General features: G+C 27.8%; 1 protein-coding gene across 1 annotated transcript; it reads right to left on the bottom strand.

Annotated features, from left to right (window-relative positions):
• Positions 1-192: 192 nt before the first annotated feature.
• On the bottom strand, positions 193-27203 carry LOC113553541 (sodium-dependent serotonin transporter). Its single transcript, XM_026956913.1, has 12 exons — positions 27070-27203; positions 19974-20245; positions 17361-17495; positions 11523-11736; positions 11019-11157; positions 10075-10209; positions 9786-10014; positions 9627-9725; positions 9259-9404; positions 4273-4473; positions 3066-3236; positions 193-2246 (listed from the first exon to the last, which is right to left on the bottom strand). Exons 2-12 carry the CDS (start codon positions 20239-20241, stop codon positions 2124-2126), a joined length of 1860 nt encoding a protein of 619 aa, XP_026812714.1. The 5' UTR covers positions 20242-20245; positions 27070-27203; the 3' UTR covers positions 193-2123.
• Positions 27204-27686: the final 483 nt, after the last annotated feature.

Genomic DNA, 27686 nt, shown 5'->3' with positions numbered 1-27686 from the left:
TAATACGAATAGTAATAGTTATAATAATAAATATTTAAGTGTCAGACCATAATAACATAATTTAATAATAATTAGTATCAATTATTATTAGTAGTAATAATAGTATAATAAATTACTTAAGTAATAAATTTAATGTTAATATATTTATAATAAATGTTTAAAATTATAATTATAAGACAGTCAAAATGTTATAACATTAGCAGTTTAAAAATCGTACATAAGAAAATGAATTAAAAAAATACAATACGTCATGAATAATCTGAGAGCATTATGGAGTGTATAATATTTGAAAATATTTTATCTGGTTTATTAAAAAACAAAAAAAATTGAATCCAAAACGAGATGACTATTATAATTTTAATTTACAAAATATATAATTATAATTATGTTTTACTGACGTTAGAATGTGAAAAACATTCAAAACTGATAATATTGACTCTGTATTATAGTGTATGTGAGTTGTACTCAATGTGATTTAATATTTATTGATATACTATGTTATTAATAATCAGAATAATACTTGATTTTACAATAATATGTATGTAAGTGTCAGACTACAAACGTACAATATTATAACATTTAAGTAAATACACATAGTAACCTGTTTTATGTCACAATAACGATAATAATATTATAAGTATTAAAGAAATGTAAATAAACTTGAGTATGTTTTCTACTTAATAACAATACCTGAAATAAGTATCTAATATATAATTTTAAATTATATCACGTCTTAAACGAATTAATAAATTTATAATTTAATAATATCTTCTAAATGAACAGCACTGCCGAAAAAATTTCACAAGTTTCGGCACGATTTTATACAGCTCTTTAACTACACGGTAACTTTCCGTTTGGACCTAATGTATATTTAAGACTTTATAAATGTATTCTAGAATATTAAAGGAAAGGCTAGTACGCGTTATTATAGTCGAAATGCAGCATTACATTTGTACACGCGTGACTATAATAATATGATAGATTTATGACTAAACAACAGTATACTTATTACCGCCGTTTGACGATCAAAATATTAAAAAAAAATTAATTTAAGTACGATTTGATTATATATAATCATAATAATAATGTGTATAGTATAGTATTAACATTTCTACAGGCATAATTAATTTAATGACCTGAACTAAACGATTACGATTATAATATTCATTGTCTAACGCTCGATAAATTACGTAAAAAATTATACATCAAAAAAATTAAAAAATAATATCATACAAAAATTATATTATAAATAATATTATACTTATTTGTACAACAAGTTAGATGGTAATGATGATTTGATCAGAACATTTTGTTTCGTAAGACTTAAAATAATTATATATAATATTTTGCTATTATTCTTATTATTATTTTTTCCTACAACTATCAACTATTAATAATTAATAGTAGTTTTTTATAATAATATATATATAATATAATGTAGTAAAAACACACTAGAACTACGCCATATGTCGATACTACGCATAGGTACCTAAAATGACGAGACATCATATTATTATCCGCACTATACCTATATACTCGAGTATCGTCTCGTCGACGGATAATGATTATTATTTGTATTATCTCACTACTAAATGTGTCTATCGCGGAAAAATACCGCCTAAATCGCGACCATCGTTCTACACTACTATTTCACACTCTAAAACGTTATAATAAGATTATTGGGCACTAGATGCTTTAATATATTACGATATATTAAGCGACTTATATGATAAAATCCACCATCCGTTTACGTAGACAAGTACATGCGCGTTGACGATACGTCTTCGTTTGTCGTCGTATTTATTGAATACGCGGTCGTGAGGATATTATACGATTATTGTGATAATAATATTAATAATGTGTAATAGTCATCGATATCGTATCCTATAGGACGAGCCACATCCATTTAAATCCGGGAGTGGACATCGTTGACCGTTTATACATTTATATTTATATGCGTAATATATTATGGTAGTTTAATATTTTATTATCATAATATGCGACAGTAATAACCCGACTTGTCGTCGCAAAAGTCTCTCGTGATGTCCGAGATTTTTGCTGCTGTTTCTTTTTTGTTGTCATTGTTGTTATTTTGGTCGGCCGGGTCAGACTAGCCATTCCAATCAGACGTGCGTGCCGCCACCGCCACCCCCGCCACTGCCACCACCGTGCACGGCCGATGCAATTGCCACGATGCCCCGGTCGTCCGGTTCCGGATCTTCCGGTTTCATGATCAATCTGATTCTCTGTAAGGGTTAACATAAAAACGGATTTCTTCGATTATTATAATAATATACGATTAATATTATTTTTTCTATAACCGCTAACCTACGAAGTGAATCTAATTTTCAGAAAAAAAATGACGCTAACATTTTACACAAATACGTATTGTTTGAACTCATATTATTAAGTTAATACACTTATATATCAAAATTTAATTGAAAAATAACAATAACGATTATACAATTTTTCATTTTATTATATTCATATAATATCATTTTGTAAATACAATGTTTACGAATTGATTTTAGGCCTTACATACATAATATAACTGTCAAAAAGGGCGGGCCCCTTGTCCCCCTTTGAATCCACCACTGACACAGTAGAAAGTAGAAATCGCTTATAGTGAAATAGTTAAACAATTTATAGCTGTCAATTTAAACGATAAACGTAACAAGTAATAATAATATACAATCCCATACACCTCACCTAAATTCTGATGACTTTCAACGTTATTGTATTAGATAATTTGTTCTTTGATGGAGTTTCTCAGTATCTTACAAGATGATTGGGAAAAGAAAATGTATGCTGAATTAGTTTTCAACAAAATCGATTTTGTTTTTTTTTTTTTTATATTTGTATCCGAAAAGATTTCAATTTTTCTCAAATATCTAAATTAGAATATTCTAATTTATAGACATAATAATTTTTAAATTTAATAACTCCAAAACAATAAAATTATTTACAATAGTAACAACCAAAAATGTTACTAATTGCAAATTAAATAACATTAATCGATGAATTATACTTAGTATTTAATTTGTTAAAAAAAAAAAATAACAAACCTGCATAAATGGACCCGGTGTCTTGTACACTTTGTAAATGAAGTAAGCAGGTATGCAACTGATCGAAGAAGCTGTCATCAACCACCCCATATTAATACTCCAATCCGGATAAACATACGAACCTCCAGCCATCATATCTTTGTATCCCAATATGGAGAATACAAAAATTAACTGAAAAATATTTCATTTATACTGTTATATGGATGCATAACATATTTTATAAAATCTTTGTTTTATTATTATTATATTTTTAGTCTGGTCTTAAGAATAAATATTAAATTTTATTGTATATATAAGGAATACAAATATCTTAATATTAAAATACAATAATATTTAATTTAAACTTTTCATGACACTCGAGTTATTCAAGTTTAAGAAGTAAATAAATGCTGAGCCTTATCACTTTTTTCATTAAAATTAAAAAAATAAATGAATAAAGTGTATCGGATAATTGTTGAAAATGTATATGTTTTTTAAACACACAATTAGCTATTAAAGTCAAAAAGTTATATCAAGACGCATTAATAATATGTTAACGTATAAATGTTACAATTTCAACAAAAACATCAATTAATTATATAACTTTATCCATTGATATAGGAATGACATATTTTCTTAATGGTGGCGTACAACTGTTAAACTGATTCAATACGAAAATAAATTTAAATCATTCAAATTTTCACTTCCTTGGGAATCAATAAATTTATTTTCTATTACTTTCTTCTACTTTTATTATAATTTGCAAAATAAAATCATTATTGAAAAAATTCAATGTTCTACAAAGAAATTAATTAATTTAAATTGAATAAATCTATTACGGGTTATTAAAATATCATGTTTAAGGGACCATTAACCCACTATTAAATATTAAATGAACTAAAATACAACTCGTTGCATGGTTGTAACAATAAATTTGTTAAATAGATTAAAGTAAGTTATAACAAATCCTAAAAAGCAATCATTTGAATTTATATTCAAAGAAAAATAACTTTAAAATACACAAATTCCAAATTAATAACAACTCTTATCATGAAAAATTGTCCTATAAAATAGTTTCCCATTATAAAACTTAATAAACCCGCGTAATTAAAACAAATAATAAACACGATAAATCTTATAACCGGACAGCTGAACCTAAAAACGTGTTTGAAAATTAAAAACCAATGAATGCAGAACGTATTACTGTACAAAAATGTAATGAGCTTACCAACAAGAACGCGGGGCTTATGTAGCACCAACACAATCTCCAGAATAGACCCGGTCTGTGACCGATCATCATTTCGATATCGTTTGCGAACCGATCCACTCCATACACCCAACAGACCGCTGCTGCCTCGACAAACACAACAAATAGTATGGCGATTCCCGGTCCGAATACGTTCAGCAATGTGATTAAATAAACTCCACCCTAAATATGATAATATTAAATGGAATTATTATTCATCTATTGATATTACATGATATATTAATATAAATTAAATATATCATATAAATAATAATAATAAATATATTTGGACTTGCAACACTTTGTTTGTTGATACAAAACATTCTAATTATATTTTGTGCTACTGAACGGTCAAAAAAACATATTAGCTAGAAAAAACACTTTCGAGCTTAAACATTGAAATGATTTTAGTCCTTTATAGTTTGGTATTCTAAAGTTAAGTTCGTATTAAAACATATTTTTATAAGAAGCACACCGACAATGTTAAGAATTTTTAAATTAAGAATTTATTATTATTATATTACATTAAACGGTTCATAAATAAAACTGGGTTTAGTTTCTAATAACTAAAGTTACCGAAACAAAGTATCATCAAAACTAAATTTATTTGATTTCTTGCGTATTTGATTCAAATAATTGTTTTAATCATTTTAACTATGAATTAATTATTTTTGTTTTACATATCTTTATTTTCGGAACATTGATTTATTACATTTAAATGTAATAGTTAATTAAAATACTAAATGTACTAAAATAATTAATGTATAAAGTTTTTAGGTATAGTAAAATAAAACGTACTAATCGACAATCGTAATTGTAATCTCTATTACAATTATCGCATAGATTAGATACATTTTAAACTTTATTATTACTATGTAAAATAATTTTTTAAGAGTAAATTATTATTGGTACCTCGAGCAGCTCAAACATTCAAAAAAATATATATAAATACATAATATAATGATGTAATTTTTTAACATAGTTTTGAAAAACAACAAAACAATTCTAAGAACGTTAATAATAATAATAATAACAAAAAAGAACAAACATTAAACGTTATGTGGAATATTTTATGACGTTGACAACATTGTTTAAAGAACTTCAGACACCACACCCATAGCCATGGTCAACCGTAAACTTTTTAACTTACTGTTTTTCCGGACGAAATTATTCTGACAAAAATATATCATACTATACATATTCTATATCTATATATATTATTCTATCATCACTATACATTATATTATACTTTATTGCCATTATTTTCAACATCAACACCCTATTCCACACCCCACTACCAAGCCAACGACCGTCCCGTGTAGAATAAGTTGTGTATATAAAAAGTGTTCAATATAAACGATTTATATATATTATACACGTAAATATCCTAATATATTGTATTCGTGTGCACCCAGCTCTCGCCGTATAGCTGTAACGGCATCGACGGCAAATCATACGCTTCCTGCAATACCCTCCTGCAGTTGAGTCCTGCCGTATATTATATATATATGTTATACTATAAACGTGTGTGTGTATGTGTATTTATATGACTGCCGCTCAACACCGTATTATATATATTATTATATTAAGCATTCAGCCGAAGTATATATATCTAATGCCAGCCATTAGTGGATCGGTTGAGTATACGCGTTCGGTGGAAATTAATGACCGACCGCCACTAACTTTTGACCTATCAAATTGGATTCAACGAGCGAGCACCCCGATCTTTCGGTGGACCGACGCCCGCGAGATACACGACATTCGTTTTATTGCTCTCGCCACTTCTCCGTTAAAAGCATTCGCGTTCCGAAAGTCCTATAGCGTATAACGTGTACGGCAGACATAACGCAGCCCCCTCCCCCACCACGCATTGCCGGACACGTCGTCGTTGATAGAATAAACGGACGATTAGAGCGGCTTAAAGGTTTTCGAATTGGATGGTGATGACGGTGATGTATATATTGTATACGATATATATTATTATATACGTATACGTGCTCGAACAACACCTTTTTAAAATATCTATAATGATAATTGACGACTGCTTCGGGTTTCCCCGGAGGCTGCGGCCGCGGGCTGCACGGCAAACACTACACCACGCGTCAAAATCTAAAATCCTTCGAGTCGGGTGTAAATAAGTAATCCTTGAAATCGCCAAGGCCTGAGGGTATATTATATATAAGGCAGGGTATAGGTACCCGTTTAAGGTAAACAGGAAGACGAATAATCAATAAGGTTACTGAGTTGATAAAAGCTCATAAATTCACAATAGAATACGTTTCCGTCTTCTTCGTTCCTACAGTATTTAAATATGTTTTCATGCTAAGACCTCTTACTGCAGAAACGTCGCGCGTCGTAAGAATGAAATGAAAAGATTTTCATAAATGGATTCAAGCAAAAGCGTAAGGGCCGTAACGTGTTAGCATATCTTTATATTGAATCCGGAACCGCGTGTAAATTTTAATTTTATGTCTACAACTGTACTATGTGCTTTTTTTGTATTATCATTCTAATAAATAATAATACACATATTGCGTATACCTCTGAAACCAAACATTTACCTTAAACATTAATTGTTAATATTGATACAAATATTATTCGTGTAATGATAATTTTTTTTTTTTTTTATTAAAAATAATAAATAATAAACAAAATATGACATTGAATGTAGATATAGTAGGTATTGCAGTCGCACAAATTTGACCACAATAAATTTCAAACATTTATATACAAAAAAAAAAAACAACAAAATTATGTAGACGGTATAATATAGTAATAATAATCGACCATTTATATCTTATTTAAGAATGTCTACTATAAGATATCTAATGTCTTATATAGGTACTATGTGATAAGTACGTTGCAACTATAATACCTTGCCTTTAGTATCGTACTCGATAACACTCATTTTACGATGCGGCATTGCACTATACGCGGACAAGTGAAATAGTAAACTTCTTAGTATAGATCAGTCCTTTCTAAACTTGTGTTATTTTATACTTTAGTATTTAAAATAATTATTAATAGGTAGCTATTTAATTATTCATTAAATTATATTATAATCTATAAATTAAATCGAAACAATATTTTTGGGGTATATGAAGGTTATATTTCGGTAATACGTTTAATGAAAAAACAAAAATTAAATAAAATGATTTAATAAATCGTTTAATGCATGATAATTAGTTTATAAAATTATACAACTAATTTATTAATTAATTAATTTTTTGTCGATTTTATAATCGTATTTTTATTATAATGCTTTATCAACTTAATACATCAAACATTGTATCTGTAATAAATACACAGACTTTTATAGTTTACTTATTATAATTGATTTATATTAACTAAGAAATTACCCCTTTATATATTGTTTTCCTTATTTAAATCCTTTTTTTACTAATGATCAAATAACGATCCGTGTGAAATCGACCGATAATAAATACTACCCTGCATTATTAATTGTTTTCCACCATTAAGTTCTTTGTTTAATAATAAATTCTGCAATAATAATGTATGGAAATAATTTTTCATTAAATTTATTTCTTATTGATACCTCAGAATCTAATTACTACTGTTTATATTGCATAAATAAAAATTATTGTTTGCGTAGTATAGATTTTAATAATGCATTCTTATATTATAAGACAATATCATTAACATTATTTTTTTAATAAACTCACAGTTCTGAAAACAAAAAATATATAGTCTCTACTCTCTAAATATATATATAAATTATATTGAACATCTAATAATATATTCCAGATAAACTAAAATTCAATTAAGAGTAATTTATAAATTATATTATGTATTATGTTAATGTTTTTTACAAGTATCGAAAACAGCGAAAATGCCTAATGTATTAAAAAAGTACGGATTTAATCAAATCACTCAAATCAACATTTAAATAGATATTATATTATAATATTGTGGAAGATAATTACGCAATATAAATTAATTTAAATTTTGATCAATACAAAGAATCACATTATTTTATACTTGTATCTACAATTTTAGTACCTTTATAGCAAAGATGGCCGGCCCGCGTAATATTTTTAACTAACCCGGTGCTACATTTAAAATTACTTTATAAAAAAATAAAATGTTAAGATTTTTCTTAATGCTTATTGTAAAACCTAGATATGAATTCTTATTTAGTATTGAACTATAAATGCCAGTTGTAAATTGTATTGTATTTTTTTTTTGCTTTCTGTGTTCTCTGGACCGTTATATTTTCACTTTCAAAAAATTAGCCCCCTAATAGCATTGAGTTATCTCTGCTATATAGTACACAGTTCTGATAGTAGTACACTTAAGTAAAATCGAATATAAGACCTATATAATATATTATTATCATAATATAATTTTAAATGGAAAACATTTTCGATAGTTTATAAAATTGTATTTAAATGGCGTGTATGAGGAAATAATTCGTATTCTATTTGATCAAACAATAATCGAACATTTAACTTAGTCACTCAATCATGGTGTAAAGTTTTTCTTCTAAATTGATTGAATCCCTAAATGTAATACCGTATACTGGCAATAAATAATTTAGTTTTAGTTGACTAGTGGGTTGTTGATAACTTATACATTTTACCTACTGTTTATTTGGAATGATTTAATTTTGATTTGGTAGACAAATTATTTAGACTATTAAGTATTTGAAAAAATAAATAAATATGAATAATAGGGATAGTAAGCAGTGTTTTTTTTTTCAAATGGTAAAAAAAAGTTTTGCTATACTTTTTCTCAATAAAACAAATGTATTACTATTTTGTTTAAGCATCCTTAACATATTTTATTCGTAAACTGTTAAGTTGACTACGAAAATAAATATTCATAATATTATAAATGTTTACTGAACGAAATTAAGTATGAAAGCTATCATGATAACTATGTATTATATTAATTGATTAATATAATAAAAAAGTAATAAATTATTAACATAAAAATTGTGTTTCTCACGTATGTAGTAGTTGGTAATGATAGTATATAAATCACTGCTACTAAACCAGCAACAAACAATTCTCTGTGTCGTTTTAGTACATTAGGATACTCATCACAAAGACCAGTTATGATTGCCTCCAAACCACCGAATGTACTGTCCAAACCTGTACCAAAATAAATATTATGTATATCACTCAATTAGCGTATATTTAAATCTAAAAGTACACAATGTTTATTATTATTTTTTAGTTTGTAAAAATATTATTAAAAATTAATAGAATTTATGAAAAATGCAATAAATCATCAAGTAAGTTAATCGAAATCTATAAGAATGAATACTAACTGTAACACTATAGTACTAATAACTTAGTTTAAAATAATATTACCTAATGTGATGAGTAATAAAAAGAATATTAGGGCCCACATAACTGAACCAGTCATCATGGCGATTGCTTCTGGGTACACGATAAATACCAAACCCGGCCCTGTAAGTCAAAAGAAATTAAGTAAACAATACATTAATGACTTAATATCTCAAGACTTACCATCGGTTCCCACTTCGGCTATACTCTTGTTTTGTACGTGTGCCATATAACCGAGCATGGTGAATATAACGAACCCAGCAAGAAAACTGGTAAGAAAGTTTATTGAACTGGTGAGTATAGCATCCCAGTAACAGTTGTTGTTGAACTTGTTGTAGCTGGACAGGGCGAGGAGAGTACCGAATCCTGGACCCAGCGAGAAGAAGACTTGAGACGCCGCGTCTATCCATACCTAATAAAATTCATTCAATGTGTATGTAACGAATGGTTAAGTTAAAATTTCAATATGCACCTTTGTGTTAACGAGCTTGTGCCACTGCGGCGTCAGATAATATCGTATTCCCTCGCTTGCACCCGGTAACGAGATGCCTTGGAACAATAACATGAACAATACAACGTACGGTGCAAGAGACGTGACCCAAACCGCCTGAACAAAAAAAGTCATTTATCGACATAACGTATGTACATATACATTATAAATATGTAGTACTGGTATAGACCATAAACACGCTAGTGAATACATAATATTATAGTTCATGTGTCTTCCGTGGCTGATTCGTTAGTGGGTCGTGTTTATCGCACGCAGCGATAATAATATACAGTGGCCAACGTATTTAATCAAAAGTCTCCGGAACGATCCAGTCCACCGAGGAATAAAGAGGGAAAAATCGTACCGCACAACGGTTCAATCTATAATTCATTAGACGTCAAACAGATAAAAACACGAGTAATAAAGGGAGTAGTGGATGTGAAACGGCGTTCAATCACACTCTTCTCGCTCTCGCCGGTCAGTCTCGTATAAGGGGCTAATGATTTTAAAAACAGTGAGCATACGATAACGGATTCTTTTTCGTCCCCACAGCCTCACCGCACTATATTATAAACTATATACCTACACGTACCATACACTTATCGGTAATGAACCGAGCTCGCTGTATACAATAACAAGTCTTGTGCCGACTACTTAGGCTGATTGACTGCACGCCATACTCGCGCCAACATATTATTACACTTAGTATTTTTTTTCCGCTTCTTTTATTTTCTATTATTTTCCTTCTTTTTTAACCTCGACTAATAAACTATATACGTAATTTATACGTTTACACACCTACACGATATAAGACCACACATCGTATCGTGACTGGAGGACGGGATCAACAATCATTTGTATTTGTACCCACGTGGACGTTCCGGTGAAACATTTTTAAACGACAACACTTTACAATATATACTTACCATGCCTGTGCTCCTTACTCCCTTCCACAGAGAGAAATACACCAATAAAAATACGGCCAACAAGCACAACGCCAGCGACCACTTTATCGGTCCAATTCTATCCAACCCATCAGCTCTGTGTTGTTCCAAAACGCTCCTCCTGCAAATCGTTTTCGTGTATCATTATATTAATATCATAATAATATTATAATACTAGGCAAATAAACATATATTATATAATCAATGGTGTAGCCAGGATTTTTCATCTGGAGGGGGAGGCTGATCAATTTTTATAAAATACAATTTAAGATTTTTATTGCGATTTAGATCATTAAAAATTAAAATAATTTTTCTTAATATTTTGAGGGGGAATGCAGCCCCTCAGCCTTCCTCCTGGCTACGCTACTGAACATAATATATATGTATATTACACGCTTATGGCTATATTACGAGTATATTCATTTATGAACACGTGCATAAACGCGCACGTTGTGGTATAGGTTTAATTAAAGTAGACTAGATTACTCGAAAAATTCTTTAGCCGGACTCGTCGAAATGTTTGTAAATCCCGATATATTAGTCACCGGTGTGCAGTTCAACGTGTTCCACGGATTGTCACAATTGGTCCAAGGCAGTTCAGATCTCATCGACGAAAACAGATAATATAGCGCCCAACTGATCACGGTGTTATAATACATGCCCATATACATATCAATTAGGCATATTGCATATCCAACACCTAAATAAAAAAAATAACATCAGCAATAACAAAGACGTATTTTTCTTGTCAAGTTTCTGAAAACAAATTTTAAAACTCTTTATGTTAGAAAATTTAATAAATTATCTTGTCTTAATCTGTTAAAATCATTATTTCATTTATTTTTTTGCAACCCAATAATATGGTTAAAATTTAAAAAAAAATTTAAACGAATAATCAAAATTACACAATTATAATTGGGTTATATCTATAATTATATCAGTAATAGATTAATGACTAACTTTAATCATTAATAATATTTTAAAACCATCTTGATATTTGATATATTTATTGCTGTATTTATGTACATAATATACATAATGAAAGTTAGTGTCCATTTTATTCATTTAAAATACAAATATATTAAATAAATTATAGAAAAAAAACCTAAGTTAAAGTAAACGCAAAACATATTTTTTTTCTGTTTTATACCCACCATCTATAATGCTACAAATTTTTAGAAGTGTTTTGAATCCCTTGTTCTTCTTTAATATCAAGTCCGTTTAATTTTAAATAGATAATATTATATTTACGACTATTCAACAAATAACACAATAATTATAGACGTTCATTAAGTAAACATCATTTAAAATTAACACAAGATTCTCAAAAATGTTTACATATGCAGTTCTATGCTTTATATATTCAAAATATGCAAAAAAACAATTGTTCTATTTCATCGAAAATAAGCCAAATCGTGAACATATCTAACAACCAATCAATTTGAACTTAAGGAAAGATCATGTAAATGCATAGAAATTCTAGTCCTATTAATAACTATGCTCGGAAATTATATAATATTATGCGTTGCATCTATAGTACGTATACAAATATACAATGTGTTTAATTATACGATTCGTTATAAAAGAAATTAATATACAGTTTTAAAATAACTTTACCATTAGCATAAAGATAATATAAATTATAATACCACTAAAAAAGTAAAATATTAGAATTAAATGTTTGCTCCTTTCACCACAACTCATATCGAATTTAAATTTATGAATGTTTCAATTTTTTTATATGCTTTTATTACATTTCATTGCTAAAATAATATTCATAAATAAAATAGCTTAAATTATGAAAACAAATTATTTATACTCCCCATTATATTAACTTATACGTAAAAATGGTAAAATTAAAATTGGTGCCTTAACAATGGGACACAAAGCTGTGAAAAGTAATGATATCGCATTTCGTACATTTTCCTCGCTTATTATATGCACTGCAGTTGTAATGCCTGCACTTAATAATATTGTATGTAATCAATAAGTATTAACTGCTATTTACATATTCAAAAATTATTGCTATAGAAATATACGTTTCAAAGTGTATATTGAAATGACGGTTAGTGTAAATATAATATGAAATTCAACCTTATAAGTGAGACCTATGCTAATAATACACATGCGCACTGATGAAGTTGTACAATTGCAGTGTATGGTGAAATTCAATTTTGATTGATTTTTCGAACAATGTTTCAAATTGACATCTCCAGCCGGCCGATATAGCTGTCTCGCTGTATTCGTTATAAGGGACTTGTTGTGAATAGTATCATTAATTGCTAATACTTATTAGTTAAACACCAAAGATACGGCCATCTTTACTAGTAGCGAATTAATAGCTATGGAAATACGACGCGCGTTCGAAAATATGACTTAATGATTGAATTACGGCTAAATGGTATCGTCAGTTTAATTTCGCAACATTTATACGATTCCAGATTTTGATCCAAAAGCTGAAACTCAAGAATGAATAACTTTCTTAAAAACCAGATTAGTATAAAAACTTATTTAGAAATTGCAAACTTGAAAAAATGAAATATAATAAAAATATAATTACATTGAAATATAAAGTGAAAGAAAACACTCAAGTTTTTCACTGTCAATATTTATACTTCAATAAAATCTAAAAATAATAAAATATTTATTTTAAAGAAAAAAAATCGTTAATTCTAAATATTAAGAGTCAATGATTTTATATTCTGAGCAAAACGATAAATGTGTTGAATTTACAACGATGTACATGTTTTATTTAATCTGTCATCACCTTTTGCGAGGGGTGGAAAAATAATTAGATTTTCAATTTTGGATTTCTGATTGCATATTGAATCTAATTGGTACTTTAAGAAAACAAACGAAAAAAAATATATTGGATTGAATTATATTCATATGAAAAATAATAGAAAACTTAAATTTATTCTCAAAAATAAAAAAAACTGTACTATGATGATTAATACACAAAGTATTTTTTTTTTTTGATTCGTATCTTTTCAATAAATAATTGAGTGTATATTATTCAGTTGATAAATAAGATTTCAAAAGCTTGATAGATTGTTATGATATATTATTTTGAGTGTAAAACTTTGCAATATTCTTAAGGATAAAAAGGCTTTTTTTAGTTTTGAACTGTATAATTTTCAAAAAGTTTTTTGCTGTAATTGGGGCGGATATTTTTAAATTTGAAAGCAATGATAAATCATTTCATCTGAAAAATGATTCTGATCATACCTCAACGGTTATTAGAAAAATGATCAAGTTTAAAAAATAAAATATTAATATTTATAGTTAACATTTGTCATTAGTGTTTTGTTAGTTCGACTTTCTTAGATACTATTGAAACCTCTAAAAGTTAACCATACCTACCTATGATTTATAAATGATTTTCAAGTGAAATTTGAACACTGTAAAATATTTTATGGTTTGTATTGGCAGAAAAGTGTCTATATGGATTCGATAAGAGTAAAATTAATTTTTTTGTTTGTGTTAACTATTACTCAAATAAATAATTAATCACATTATACAATTTTTATAGTCAACATTGACCACGTTAAAAAAATTATTCAATAATAATAAATCATGTGTAAACTATACCAGCTTTTTCTTAAATGGATTCGAAGCAGTGATTTTCTGTTTTTGTCTTACACACTCACAACATTGAATTATAGACGTGGTATATTTTCAACGTACTGATTGATTGAGATATAATAAAGCGATAAGAATTCTAAAAACAAATTTTGATTTGTCGTCAAGTCTATTTGAGATCAACTTTCTCACATTTTTGATATATCCCCCAAAATCCTAAAAACGTTATCAAGAAGACTTGATGAAAAATTCAAATCTGTTTTCAGAATACTTATCGCTTCATGATATTAATCGGTATGTTGAAAATAGAACACGTCTATAATTCTATGTTGTGCGTGTGTTAGACAAAAATGTAAAATCACCGCTTCCGATCCCCTTAACGTTATTTTATACTTTGATTTTTACAAATTAATTTATTTTAATCCAAAAAATAGTATTTTTGGTATTTGAAAATTAGATTGTAGTAAAAAGAAAAAATTAAGGCCTAACTACTAAAAATGTGTGAAAATAAACTTTGATTTTAGACTTAAATAAAAAGTTATAAATCTTATTAATTCCAAGCTCCACAGACTTTTAGATATTTAAAGAGTATAACGAATTTTTGTTAAACGTTAAATGTTTAGGGAGAAATAATCATAAATTGGTATAAAAACCAGGTCGATGGAGCCCTTTGTATCCTATTAAAACGACAAAGTAAATTAATTCCAAAACTGTTTTAACACGTTCGTAAAGTTTTTTTTTGAAATCTTATTGTCATTATAACGCGAAGTATAATATTATACTAAACTTACTATATATGGTTCTCGATATTGCGAATATCGTAAATTGGATTGATATGGCTTGCTAACGGTGAAAAGCAAAAATTGATGATCCGAATAAAATCGGTAAAAACTTATACGACTATGACAATTTTTTTCCAGACCTCTCATTATTGGCCAAATCATTACTTTATCTGTGCTACAGACAACGCACGTTTGCAACTCTTCTTAAAATGAGTATAACAAAAATCACGTATGGACACGTAGCAAAGGATGATATAATGATGAGCGGAAATCAAAATGGAAACTTAAAAAAAAATAAATTATAACAATAAAATAAAATAAACCCTCTTTTTTGGAAAACTGAAAGATATTGACGACTGTTTACAAGGGTAACGATGGTATTATAGGGACCAAACTGTTTTCTGCTGTTTAATAATTATATTATATTATATTATACTTTTTTCTCACTAGCGACCGCTTCACAAAACTGCTATATAATTTTAACTAAAACGTTACGCGCTATCGTGGCTTAAGTATGATGGCGTGTAAATATTTGTCGTGTAGGGTATGCTCTGCAGCAGCAGTCGATCAAGCACCACGGCGGTGGCGGTGGTCATACAAAACAGTTGTTATAGAGTGAACGTCAATATTGACAATGGGAAATTGCTTAAGGTCAGACCGTGTTCCTAAATCACGATTCAGTTTTTTTTCGCATCATAACAATAGAGGGAATTCAAAACAACGAACAATTTTTTTTTATATTCAAATAATCATAATATGTCATGACATGATATTACATATTTAATAGACCGAGATTTGTTCTATTGTAAATAAGTTAAATATGTATACTATGTATAAGTTATTACTTTTATTTGTAAAACGGAGTTTTTTTCGGCAAAGTAAATGTTTTCGTTTCGATTACCAAACTGTAAATATATTAAAACCATGTACCAACCTATCATAACAATCGAGGAAGATAAATGTTGTTTTAATCTATTTTTTTTTTTTTTTTTTAATTTTTGATTAATATGGACCGAAATTCCATACAAATCTCAAGTGTAAATTTCAAATCAGTAAAATACCCTACAGATATATTAATGTACTATTTAATATTAATATTTTAGGTACAACTTTAACTAATTATGATGAAAAATTAATAGCCATATTAGATTAAGATTAGATTTTAGAATCATTAGATTGTCAATAACAAATAATTCTAGGATTAATATTATCAATATTTTAAAATATGTTTCAGTTTTATTTACGAGCCGGTTATTTGTTTAGGTGTTTTAGAGAGAATGTATTTTTCTTTGCAATTATTGGAACTCTGAATACAATAGCTATTGAAAAACTCTTACTAGGGATATTACAAGGAAAAAACTAAACGAATACAAACAACATAGTAAAGTAACCAAATATTTGAAGCAACCCTATAATATTCCCTATTGGCTAATAATTTATTGCTCGCTACGTCGTTTTAAATAAGCTCTATTGGTTTATTTGTTTCACATTTTTGCATTTAATGTATAATTCAAAGGCTCAATGTTTGTCGTAGACTTGAAAACGCTCTCAGGAATCAATTGTTTTCCCGTTCTCTCCCAGTGTCCTTTCTTCTCTTTATTTTGTGCCTTTATTTTTTAATTTCCTAGTTACTCTTTTGTGCAGCTACTGTTAATGCAACTGAAAACAAGAGAATAAAAAACAAAAGTTCCAGCCAATACAGCAGATCATCGTTCAATTATCATAAAAGACCGGATATTCATCCTAAGTATTTTTCGATTCTTGAAACCTTTTCTTTTTTTTCCATTCTCCTCCTCCTTTACCATTGATTTAAGACGTACATTACTGCAGGCTACCCCTATTTCTAAATCGATAGTTCTTCAAGCAAATTGTTTTGTTGTAGAACATTCCATTATTGTACGCTTTCAAAGCATTCCACGAGTTGTTTTTGATAAGGGATATGAACATTTAAATACTCTACCTTTTAGAGCCGGGCAAATCTTCTTCCACACTGTGAGACATCCACATCGATGGAACTGTCCTAGTGCCAATTCCATGTAAAACAAAGGCAATCCACCAAATACCAACATCACCACGTACGGTATAAGAAACGCACCTAAATAAGTAGATTAAATGGTTATATTTTTTAATAATAAAAACATTTCAATTTAACGCAAAAACGTAATAATATCTACTAAAATAATTGTAAATCCATTGTTATTATAAGTTAGTAGAGTCATATTTTTTAAAACACAAATCATCTGTATAATATCTGTAGTATACATTTTTTTTTCTTATTATTATTAAACTATAATTTGTACAATATTCAATAATAATATAACATCGTTATGGGATTTAATTATTATTTATTATTTGGATTGAAGGATAATTGTTTGCATTTTACAATATTGGTAGGTTTTCTTAAACGCACCTATAGGTACGTTATTTGCACACAATCACGGTCTATAATGTTGCACCGAGATTTACTTATTTTTCGATACAACAGCGCGTTTCAGTGTTCACGTTTTGCATTTTTAACAATAGATCGAACAGAGTAACCAACTTACTTGAACCGATTATGAAATATATTTTTAACGCATTACTTACACTATGAAAGTGCATTTGGTCTTAAGAACTCCGAGTATAATAATACATATATGACTACATACATATATAGTCATATAGATCTCAAATACTGAAATGCATATAGTCACAATGAAAACAGCAGCAGCAGAAATACTATTATTTCCTTTTAAACTTAATGAGGTTGGACGAATAGATGTGGTTTACCGGGTTGGGGAACACCGATACAATTGATTCCTCAACAATCAATCCGTTCGTGTTTGTTCTGAGATTTATTATCGAATAGTTTTAAACGTGAACGCGAGTTTACATATTAATTGTTAATTTCCAAACATTTTTATTTAGAATTATATTATTATTAATATATGTAAATATTAAGTAAATGCCACACAAAAATAACATTGGTTTGCTATGATTTTATTTATTAGACTATCGGTTCTGAATATTTGAACCTTTGCTAAAATTTTAATTAAATTGTTATATTACATGGACTTTTTAGTGAAATTATATATTATACATTATAATGATATTACGATGATATACACAGATTGTTTTTTTTTTAAATTCCAAATACTTCAAAGTAACCAAGTACTTATTACATTTAACAGTAATGAAAAACAAATAAGACATTACTAAATAATTAACTTAATTATTTTAAATATATATAAGAACTAAAAATAATGTGTAAAATTAATAAATTAATTTTTATGTAGGTACGGTTATATGTCGCGTTTTAAGGTTTTTTATTTTTAACATCTAGATTAGATAAATAATAGTAATTATAAGGTAATTAGCAATTACTAAGTCAATCAAATCGTACATTTCATTAAATTAATAAATTGCTTATTAGTATAATTAATAATTTGAAACCCCAGCTATAACTAATAATTATACTTTTGACAGACACCACGTCCAAACTATTATTGTTCAGTTTACATACAGACTATAACTGATGTATTTTATATTTACTCTGTGGTAACAAGAACAAAATTTATTTATATATTTATTTATTATTACAATTAGAAAAAAATATTAAAAAAAAAAAATTTTTTATAATTTTTAATATTTCTATTTTGTACATAATTACAAAATATTGATTAAATGCACTCAATTAAAATATCCAAGTTCTAGTTTCTATTATTATTCTTTTATTAGAAAACCTATAATCTATATTTATGTAACACAATAAGTAAATCTGTAGACATGTACCCATGTTATATAACTTTGACTAATTTGACAAGGGAAGCTATCCATTGATAAAACCCTTCAGAACTTGATTTAATTTAATTTAATTTAAAATATCACGACACTAATGTCTTTTAAAACGACAATAGCGGAGGGAAAATTTTCGGGGAAAAAAAGTCTAGTTAAAATCGTTATATTGTTAAATATTACAAAATTAATCAAAAAATAATTTTTCATTGCATTCAGAAGTTAATAAAAACAAATCAGCTGTATTTAACAATACTAAGAGGAATAGATAATAACCGAAAATCAAAAATTAAAAAAATACTCGAAATATCTAATATTTAATAGGTATATTAAGTTGTAAACACATTTTATCTCTTGTACATTAAATTTTATTATATGAAATATACGAAAAAAGTTCTAATAATGTCGAATCGAATGTTCGATTTTTATTAATTTAGAATTATCTCCTCTAAAATGTATTCAATTTAAGAACGATAAAGATAATAACAATAAACTAATTTCCAAGATCTTGATAACTGTACCTACTATAAATATATCTGGATAACTCAAATAATCGAGCTTGTATGATTACGACCATTTTAAACTTAAACATGCTTTTGTTGATAATGTCATATTTAGAATCATAGAGATATTTTAGTTTATAATAATTTATACATCATAACTCATAAAATTGACTCTTCGTAGTTTTCTAGTTTAAAATACAAACACTTCATCGGAAAATGTACTTCATTTTTAATATAACAGGCACATTTCAGAACTTAAATTTATAAAGTATTAAAAAATTAAAAATTTTATTTACCTCCGCCGTTTTGATAACAGATGTAAGGAAATCTCCACACATTGCCCAAATCAACAGCAAAACCGACTACCGCCAATAAGAATTCAATTTTCTTCTTCCACGTCTCCCGGGGTGGCAGAGGTCTCCTGATTTTCTTGCACTTGTTAGAACCACAAAACGTCGTAGGTGGACCCATCATTGCTACTAACTCTTCATCGCCATCTTCCACACATTCGTCGTTCCCACCACCGCCACCTTCCATATCACCGTCGCCCGCACCCATCACCATGTCACTGAAATTAATATCAACATTGAAAATTATGGCACCTACAATAATATTATCGTGGATAATATTATAATAAGTTTAAAAAAAAAAAAATCCATGAAACGTCAATATTCAACTTTGGTGTAATTGAATATAATTACATGTATTATTATTTATTGTTTTATATTATATCATATTATTTATACGCCTTTAAAACATCAACGACGACGTTATATTTATTATTTGATGATTTTTAACACACACATTGTAACAGCTGAAATTTAAATATCCATATATTTGAGTACATGGGTTTTAGAACGTAAAAATTGTTTGAACATTTATTCTTATATCCGTTTCGGTTTGTTCGTTAATATTCAAACTGACCAAATTATAGATATATATACATGCTAAGAGTATATTATACACGACAGACTGTTAAAAACACTTGTTATTTATGCGCTAGTAGAAATCTGATTTATTGTCGCGAGTAAAAAAAAAAAAATTGATCATCGATCATTCGAATTATAATATGTACGCGTATCAAAGGTTTGATATGGGAAATACGAAAATACGTATAATAATAATAGTTATCGTTTGTAAAAGGCGAGTGATTGATTTTCACGTCAGTAAATATTTCGGTGCAGAGCTCGTTTATCGGTTGTCCGGCGGTGACTATGCGGCGGCGGCGGTTGTGGCAGAAGGAGCGGCGGAAGACATTCGTTTGAGCCGGGGACGGACGAATATTTTTGCGATCAAACGTCTGCACAGATTGCATTTGCGTCGTTAATGAAATATATCGTTGGACATTATTTTATCGTCGTTGCGTTTACAAAATATGTTTTCCCCTCGTAATAATAATAATAATAATACGGGTAAATACCCTCGTGGCAGATCCCGAACGGGTGAGGATGGTCGGATAAATAGTCCTTAGAAGTCGTATAGCGCGTGTACGAGTATAACGTGTGCGTATGTGTGTGTGTATTATGTATAATATAGACGGCGGTGAAAGCAAAGGCGGACGTGGATCGTTTGTCACTCACAGGGTTGACTGGTGCTGCTTTTGCTGTTGTTGACTGGCGTGTACCGCCGATGGAGTGAAGCGGACCTCGACCCCGCGTAGCGGTCGGAACGCTCGGCAGCATCTAGCACCGGTAGGGTAGGTATATTACGTTATATTATTATATTTGATTGAAATCGACGAGGAATCTGTTATCAGTAGTGACGCCCGACTTACGAATTATTATTATTATTATTATTATTATACATGTATATAGACTATGTAAAGACGCCGCCGTATAATAGTACTAACAAGTATCAACATCATAGCCGCGGCATGCCGGTGTATTGTACACGTGTATGTAAATAAACGTAAATATACGAGTAAATTCGTTCGAAACCCCGAAATGACAGAGCGATGACGCGTGCGATAACCCGCCCGACCGCCGCCGACTTGTGTCTCGTGCAAAACTTTGAAACGGCCGTCGAAATAGCTATATATGCAGATAACTACGCCGTACGCGCGTTTATATCATGTACCTACAAGCTACCTGCAATATTATATCATTATTGTTGTTGTTACTCGCGGTTTTCCCGCAGCTATCGCCGTTGTTTGTTTTCGTGTTTTACATGATATTATATGTACCCTTTGCTGTTGAGTCATTTACAAAGTAGAGCTTAAAGCCAATATTAAAATATTTTATAGTCCAAATGTCCGTAACAATTTTTCAAAAAAAATTATTACGGACGGTCTTAAGAGTTAAAGGGAAAAACAATGATGACATTTAAAAAAAATATCTTTATCCTTGTTTACTATAATATATTATGTCAAATGTACTGAACATCTGAACCGTGTATAGTAGTGTCTGATGGTAGATGTATGATTTTTGTATCTACTCAAGAATCTGGGATATACCTACATACCTTATTGATTTGTACTCAAGATGTTTCTAAGTATAGGATTTTCTTAAAGATAATATTTACAACTTGACAATTTTAATCTTCAACGCGCCGAATATACTTAACGAATTTTCGGTATAAACTAGCCACTAGGTTAAATTATAGTAACGTTTTGTATATATAGAGTGCTCATATATTACAATTCAATCAATAGAATATAATATATTTTCGATATTTTCATAGAAATTTATTAAAATATATTTTAAATTTTAAAACATAAACTAACAAACTCATTTGAAAGGTTTTAATTTAATTAAAAACATTTATCTAATAAAAAAAGAAAGGGAACAGTAGATATAACAGGAAAAGTAAAGAGGTAAAACGTGTCATTTAATGACAAATAATCTTTGATTAGATACAGATACAACAGAACACTATTTTTTTTGTAATAAAATAGTCCAATATTATACGGAGTGTAATAAATTGCATTTTTCCATCACTGTTACAATTAATAATACACCACATTTTAAAATATAATCAATAAATATCGAGACTATTTACAATTAACTTCATTAGGTAACAAACATAAGGTATACTGTATCAACTTTGATAAATAACACCGAGGATATGTTTTAAAATTTATTTTTAATTATCAGACAAATTGTAAAACAATTTAATAAAAAGACACAAGACAACACTTTCTATAGTTTAATAATATTTTAATATCTGTACGATTATTTTATAAGCTGAAGTCGTAATGGCATATTTAAACAAGCAACTATTCATGTAAATAATTAAAAAAATAATAAAAATAAAGTACTAAATAATCATTAGATTCAAAAAAAAATCTCGACAAGCTAAATTTTATTACCATTTTTCTAATGTCTATTATAATTGAAGTGCCGTCGGGGGTATCTCAAGGGTTGCATCAGTCTGTAAATTTAAATTCTTTAAAGTTGTTGTTTTTTTTTTAGTCGTTTATAAAATTATTTTTATATGCAAAATGTATATTTAATTGAATATAAATTCATTTAATTAAGTACTAAATGTATTATTTTAATTAATCTAAATTAATAATTGCTTAGTAAAAAAAATATATCAGTTTGATAAAATCAATGCAAATTATCAGATTATCTTATAAATTAATAATATTTAATTTGACTAAATAGATTAATTAGTTGATATATAATGATTCATGAGGATATAATTTAATTCTAAATCACATAATATGCTCATAAAACAACAAAATATAAAAATCGTTTCTGCGGATAGGTAACGATTTTCCTTGTATGGAAAATCTAGAGTAAATTCCAAACTTTTTAAAATACATATTTTTTCTTCGAAAAAACGATTTGAATAATCTTATGAGTTGTAAATATTTTAAACATTTTTTTTTACTCAGCTTATTGGGTACAATTTATTATCAACTAACGTTAGCGTTCGAATAATTTGTCACGCATTGTATATAATAATATTTTGGGCTGTTTAGAAAGTGGAGCCCGTATTTTTGACAGTACTTGTATACTATTTAGAAAAATCTGGTCTACTATCGTCAAATGAATAAATGATATAGAAATCAGTTGTCTTTAATAGAATGGTCGCTTAACGATACGATTATGTACAAAGACGCGTTTAGTTTGTTGACAGCTTAAACTGAAAGTTTTAATCCAAACACACGTCAATGTACTTGGGTTTTAAATCTTTGAAGCTAATAACAAACCAGAAATAGTATTAAATAGAAATTTAAAAAACACAAGATTACTATGTTTTTTTAGTAAAATAAAATTGATTTAAAAACGTAATAATTTGATTATTTATAATTTTTAGTAGATATAATTGTCTCAATAACTTATTTTTATATTTTTTTTTACTTAACTCAAATCATCATATCTCAACAATTACAAGTTAAATATAGCTACGAAAGAGATGAGCAAAGAAAGTTGATAATTATAATTTCCTATTATTTCCATTAGGTATAGACAAAAGGAGCATTAAAAGGATAATAATTATCGTTGGCCTAAATAGGAAATAATTCTTCATCTAAAAAATATAAAAAATATTCATAAGTTTTCAAAAACAAATAAGAATGAAGTTTGATTGGAAATTTGTTGAATATCTCTAATTATTAAAAATATAAACATGATACCTATGAATTGAGTATTTGAAACATTTATCTACATTAATAGTTTGTACCTATCTAATCATATTTATTTTATCATACAATTTTCTACAATTTATACTCGCATTCGTAAAAGAATAAATTAAAGTTTAGTCAGTTTAGAAGATATCTTAGTGAACCGTAAAAGATTTGTGCGATCCATCAATCAACAGAATGTGATGTATTTTATTTTCATCGTACCGTAAATACATTGTTCTTGATGTATATACACAAGTAATATATACGATAAAAGAATTAAGGTACCTACACAATGATTATAATTTAAAATAGTTCCTATTAAGAACTGCGGACACTTTGCAAAGACTTCAAAAATAAATAAATTCATGAGGTTAGCGTAAAACGCCATAGGAATTCTCAAGCGTTATGTTATATTTTATTCCGACCAGCTTTTATAATGGAAATAACACTATTTGGTTCTCACGGCTATTTAAATCACACATTTCATTACACGAAATAGTATTAAATCCATTAATAACAGTAACGCGGTATAGCTTTGGAGGTGGAATAAGATAGTATAAAAAATATGTATACCTAAATGCTAATCGATATTTTCTAATTCAATTCTTATGGGTATGTGATCGTCCCTGTAGTGTTAACCGTGGGCACGTCGTATTATAGCCCGTTACCGCTGTCGCCAAGGCCAATAACACTGGTGTCACAGTAACTTACGTTTTTACAAGAATATACATATTTATATGCTATAGCTAAATAACACACCTATATTAATAGTATTTTATAATATCAGTGTTAGCAGCATATTTAAAAAAAAAAAAAGTGTAAAAGACGAGGTTTCTATTTGTTTAATGAATTATTATAATATTTAAAATAAATTGTGATAGGTACTTATCTCATTCGTGTTTGATATAATACAAGGTTTTATTGAACGAGAGTGATTTTTCAAATGTTTGACTATAGCTTATCGAGGAGAAACTATATTATGCATATATAAATTAAGGGTATATATCAATCCGACTAAAAATTTTAACGTATACGTTGTGACCGACAATAATGACTGCTAGATTCGAAGCCAAATCAGTAAAACTACGGCACAAACATGACGAGTGAGCTATTGTTTTTCGTTAATTTATTCATACTTAACATTTTGCTTTGAGAACGATTAAAGAAACATTTTTTGTTTTAGTATAATTTTTCCAGGAATATAATATGGATAAAACAGGAATAATATTTCCAAATAAAATACCTATCTATGACAGATTGATGAGTCTATCTAAAACTTATACAAAACACCCGTAAGTCCTAACATAATATTATAAGTTCGTATTATCAATGTCCAGAATAAACCAATAATTAAAGTCATTCTATAATATTGTTTGCATTTAAAATAATCCCGCAACTATAACTATTTAAATATTTATTATAATGACAAAATACAATAATTTATTTGTACTCAATATAGTCAGTGGTACTGTTATGATATTTTAGTGTAACATATTTCTAACATTTATATTTAGTAAAAGACGATTTTCTTAAAAATATGTTATTTGTTTATTTGTAATATTATATTATCTTTACCTGTTGGGCACAATGTATTAGTAAGTGTATAATACATATAAATATAATCACGTCAATAAATTAATAACCAAAAGTATATTATATTTGCCGATTTCCGTGATAAATTTAATGTGTGCAATCATCTATTAATGACAATCACGAATTCTACAAAATTTATGATTTTATTACGTCATGGTTAACAAATACTTGTTATTTTCAGAAGAACCTTACGAAGTTACTACTATTTACTTGAAAAAATCTAAGTACATTTCATTAAAAACACTGAAAATATAAAATATAAAAAGAATAACAACAACAGAAAATATCATAAACATGTACAATAAACTAATTCCGCTCAAATTTGGCTTTTTAATGAAATTAAATATTGTTAATATCAAGATATAGTTATTCAAAAACGGGGATCGAGCGTTTTATAGTAAAAAAAAAGTATAATAATACTATAATGCACTGCTTTCTTTTTTTTTACTTACGAATGAAGTAAAATAAGACCATATATCATACATTGTTAAATAAGAACATATTTTAAATAACTTTAAAACGTAATAATAAATAAATAATAATTATGACAAATGTTACTTCATTATATTATTTTTAAATAATAAATATATAAACAATTTTAAAAATAATAATTTGATGTTGATAAAATAATAAATATTTTCTAATCTATGCAAACAATTATAGGATTAAATAAAATGTATCAAAGTAATGTAAAAAAAATATTTTATTTTAGTAATTCTGATTATATAACTAAATTTATATATACATATAAAACTTATAGTCAAAATATTATAAACGTTTATTTTCAATAAAGTTCATTTCATCTGTACTTTCAAGCAAAGGATTATCATGATTTATAAAATATATTCGTACTATTTCACGATAATAATAATTATAAATGACTGATTAAATATTTTTTAAAAAATTAATTTTATTGTTGTATTTTATTCAATAAAATAAAAAAAAGTTTATTTATATTTAGAATATTTAATAACTATAATTTATAATAGGTACTGATTAAACGGTTTAGAAAAGTTTATGAAAACAATGTTTTATTGAATATGTTTTAATAACGTGAAAAAGATTAAAATATTATTATATTATATACATTTTGTTTCCATCTAACACTTTTAATTTCACATTCACCATATCAACATCGTTTCTATTTCTATTTTAAAATAAAAAAATCTATTGGTAAAAGATAAAAAAAAAATAGTATCAAACAAACTACGTAAGTAAAATATTACCTGTCGGCGGTCGAGTTTGCGAGAAGTGACGACCAAGGAGTGCATGACGCGTGCCGCCGGTGCAATAGTGCGGCTGTAACCGGCGCGCTAAATACACTGCGACTAAACTCAAATCACCCAAAAACCGTTAAAGCCCTTCCGGACAATATTATTTCCTACAGTCGCCCCGTGTCTCATGTATAGTAGTGCATGGAAGTTTTAAAGAAAGGCGGGAGGTAATTTACGTTTTAAAACAGCATGCGCACAATCATATGTCTGTATTAACATTTTGCAATTTTAACCTTGTTATGGTGTCGTATATACAGCAGAAAAGTATACGGCAGCACAAACTTCACTCATCAAGATATTAATTTATCGAAATAAATTTAAATCATATTATTTATTTCGATATTTTTACTATGTGGTATATCATATCACGCTCACGACTTTGACGATATTTGTTGAAATCATAAATACGTAAATATTACGTTATAATCTGTAAATTTATTTTATTAATGAATATTATGTTTTAAAAATAAATTTAATAAGATATAGCATGGAAATAATAAATAAACGATATTTCGAAATAGTATTCAAGCCGAATAAATAATTATTTGTATAGTGATTTTTTTTATTTA

Source organism: Rhopalosiphum maidis, chromosome 1 (assembly GCF_003676215.2).
Source record: "Rhopalosiphum maidis isolate BTI-1 chromosome 1, ASM367621v3, whole genome shotgun sequence".
Classification (NCBI taxonomy): Eukaryota; Metazoa; Arthropoda; class Insecta; order Hemiptera; family Aphididae; genus Rhopalosiphum; species Rhopalosiphum maidis.
The sequence above is the reverse complement of the archived record's forward strand: the minus strand, read 5'-3'. Positions and strand labels throughout refer to the sequence as shown.

Bases quoted from the DNA above. Each gene is read 5' to 3' on its own strand.
- LOC113553541 (XM_026956913.1), bottom strand. From the start codon at position 20,241: ATGGTGATGGGTGCGGGCGACGGTGATATGGAAGGTGGCGGTGGTGGG. The intron at 11,158-11,522 runs GTAATCTAGTCT...AACGATTTGCAG, and splicing joins CCGGCTAAAGAATTTTTCGA to GAGGAGCGTTTTGGAACAAC. The intron at 10,015-10,074 runs GTGCATATTGAA...GAATTTTATTAG, and splicing joins ACAAGCTCGTTAACACAAAG to GTATGGATAGACGCGGCGTC.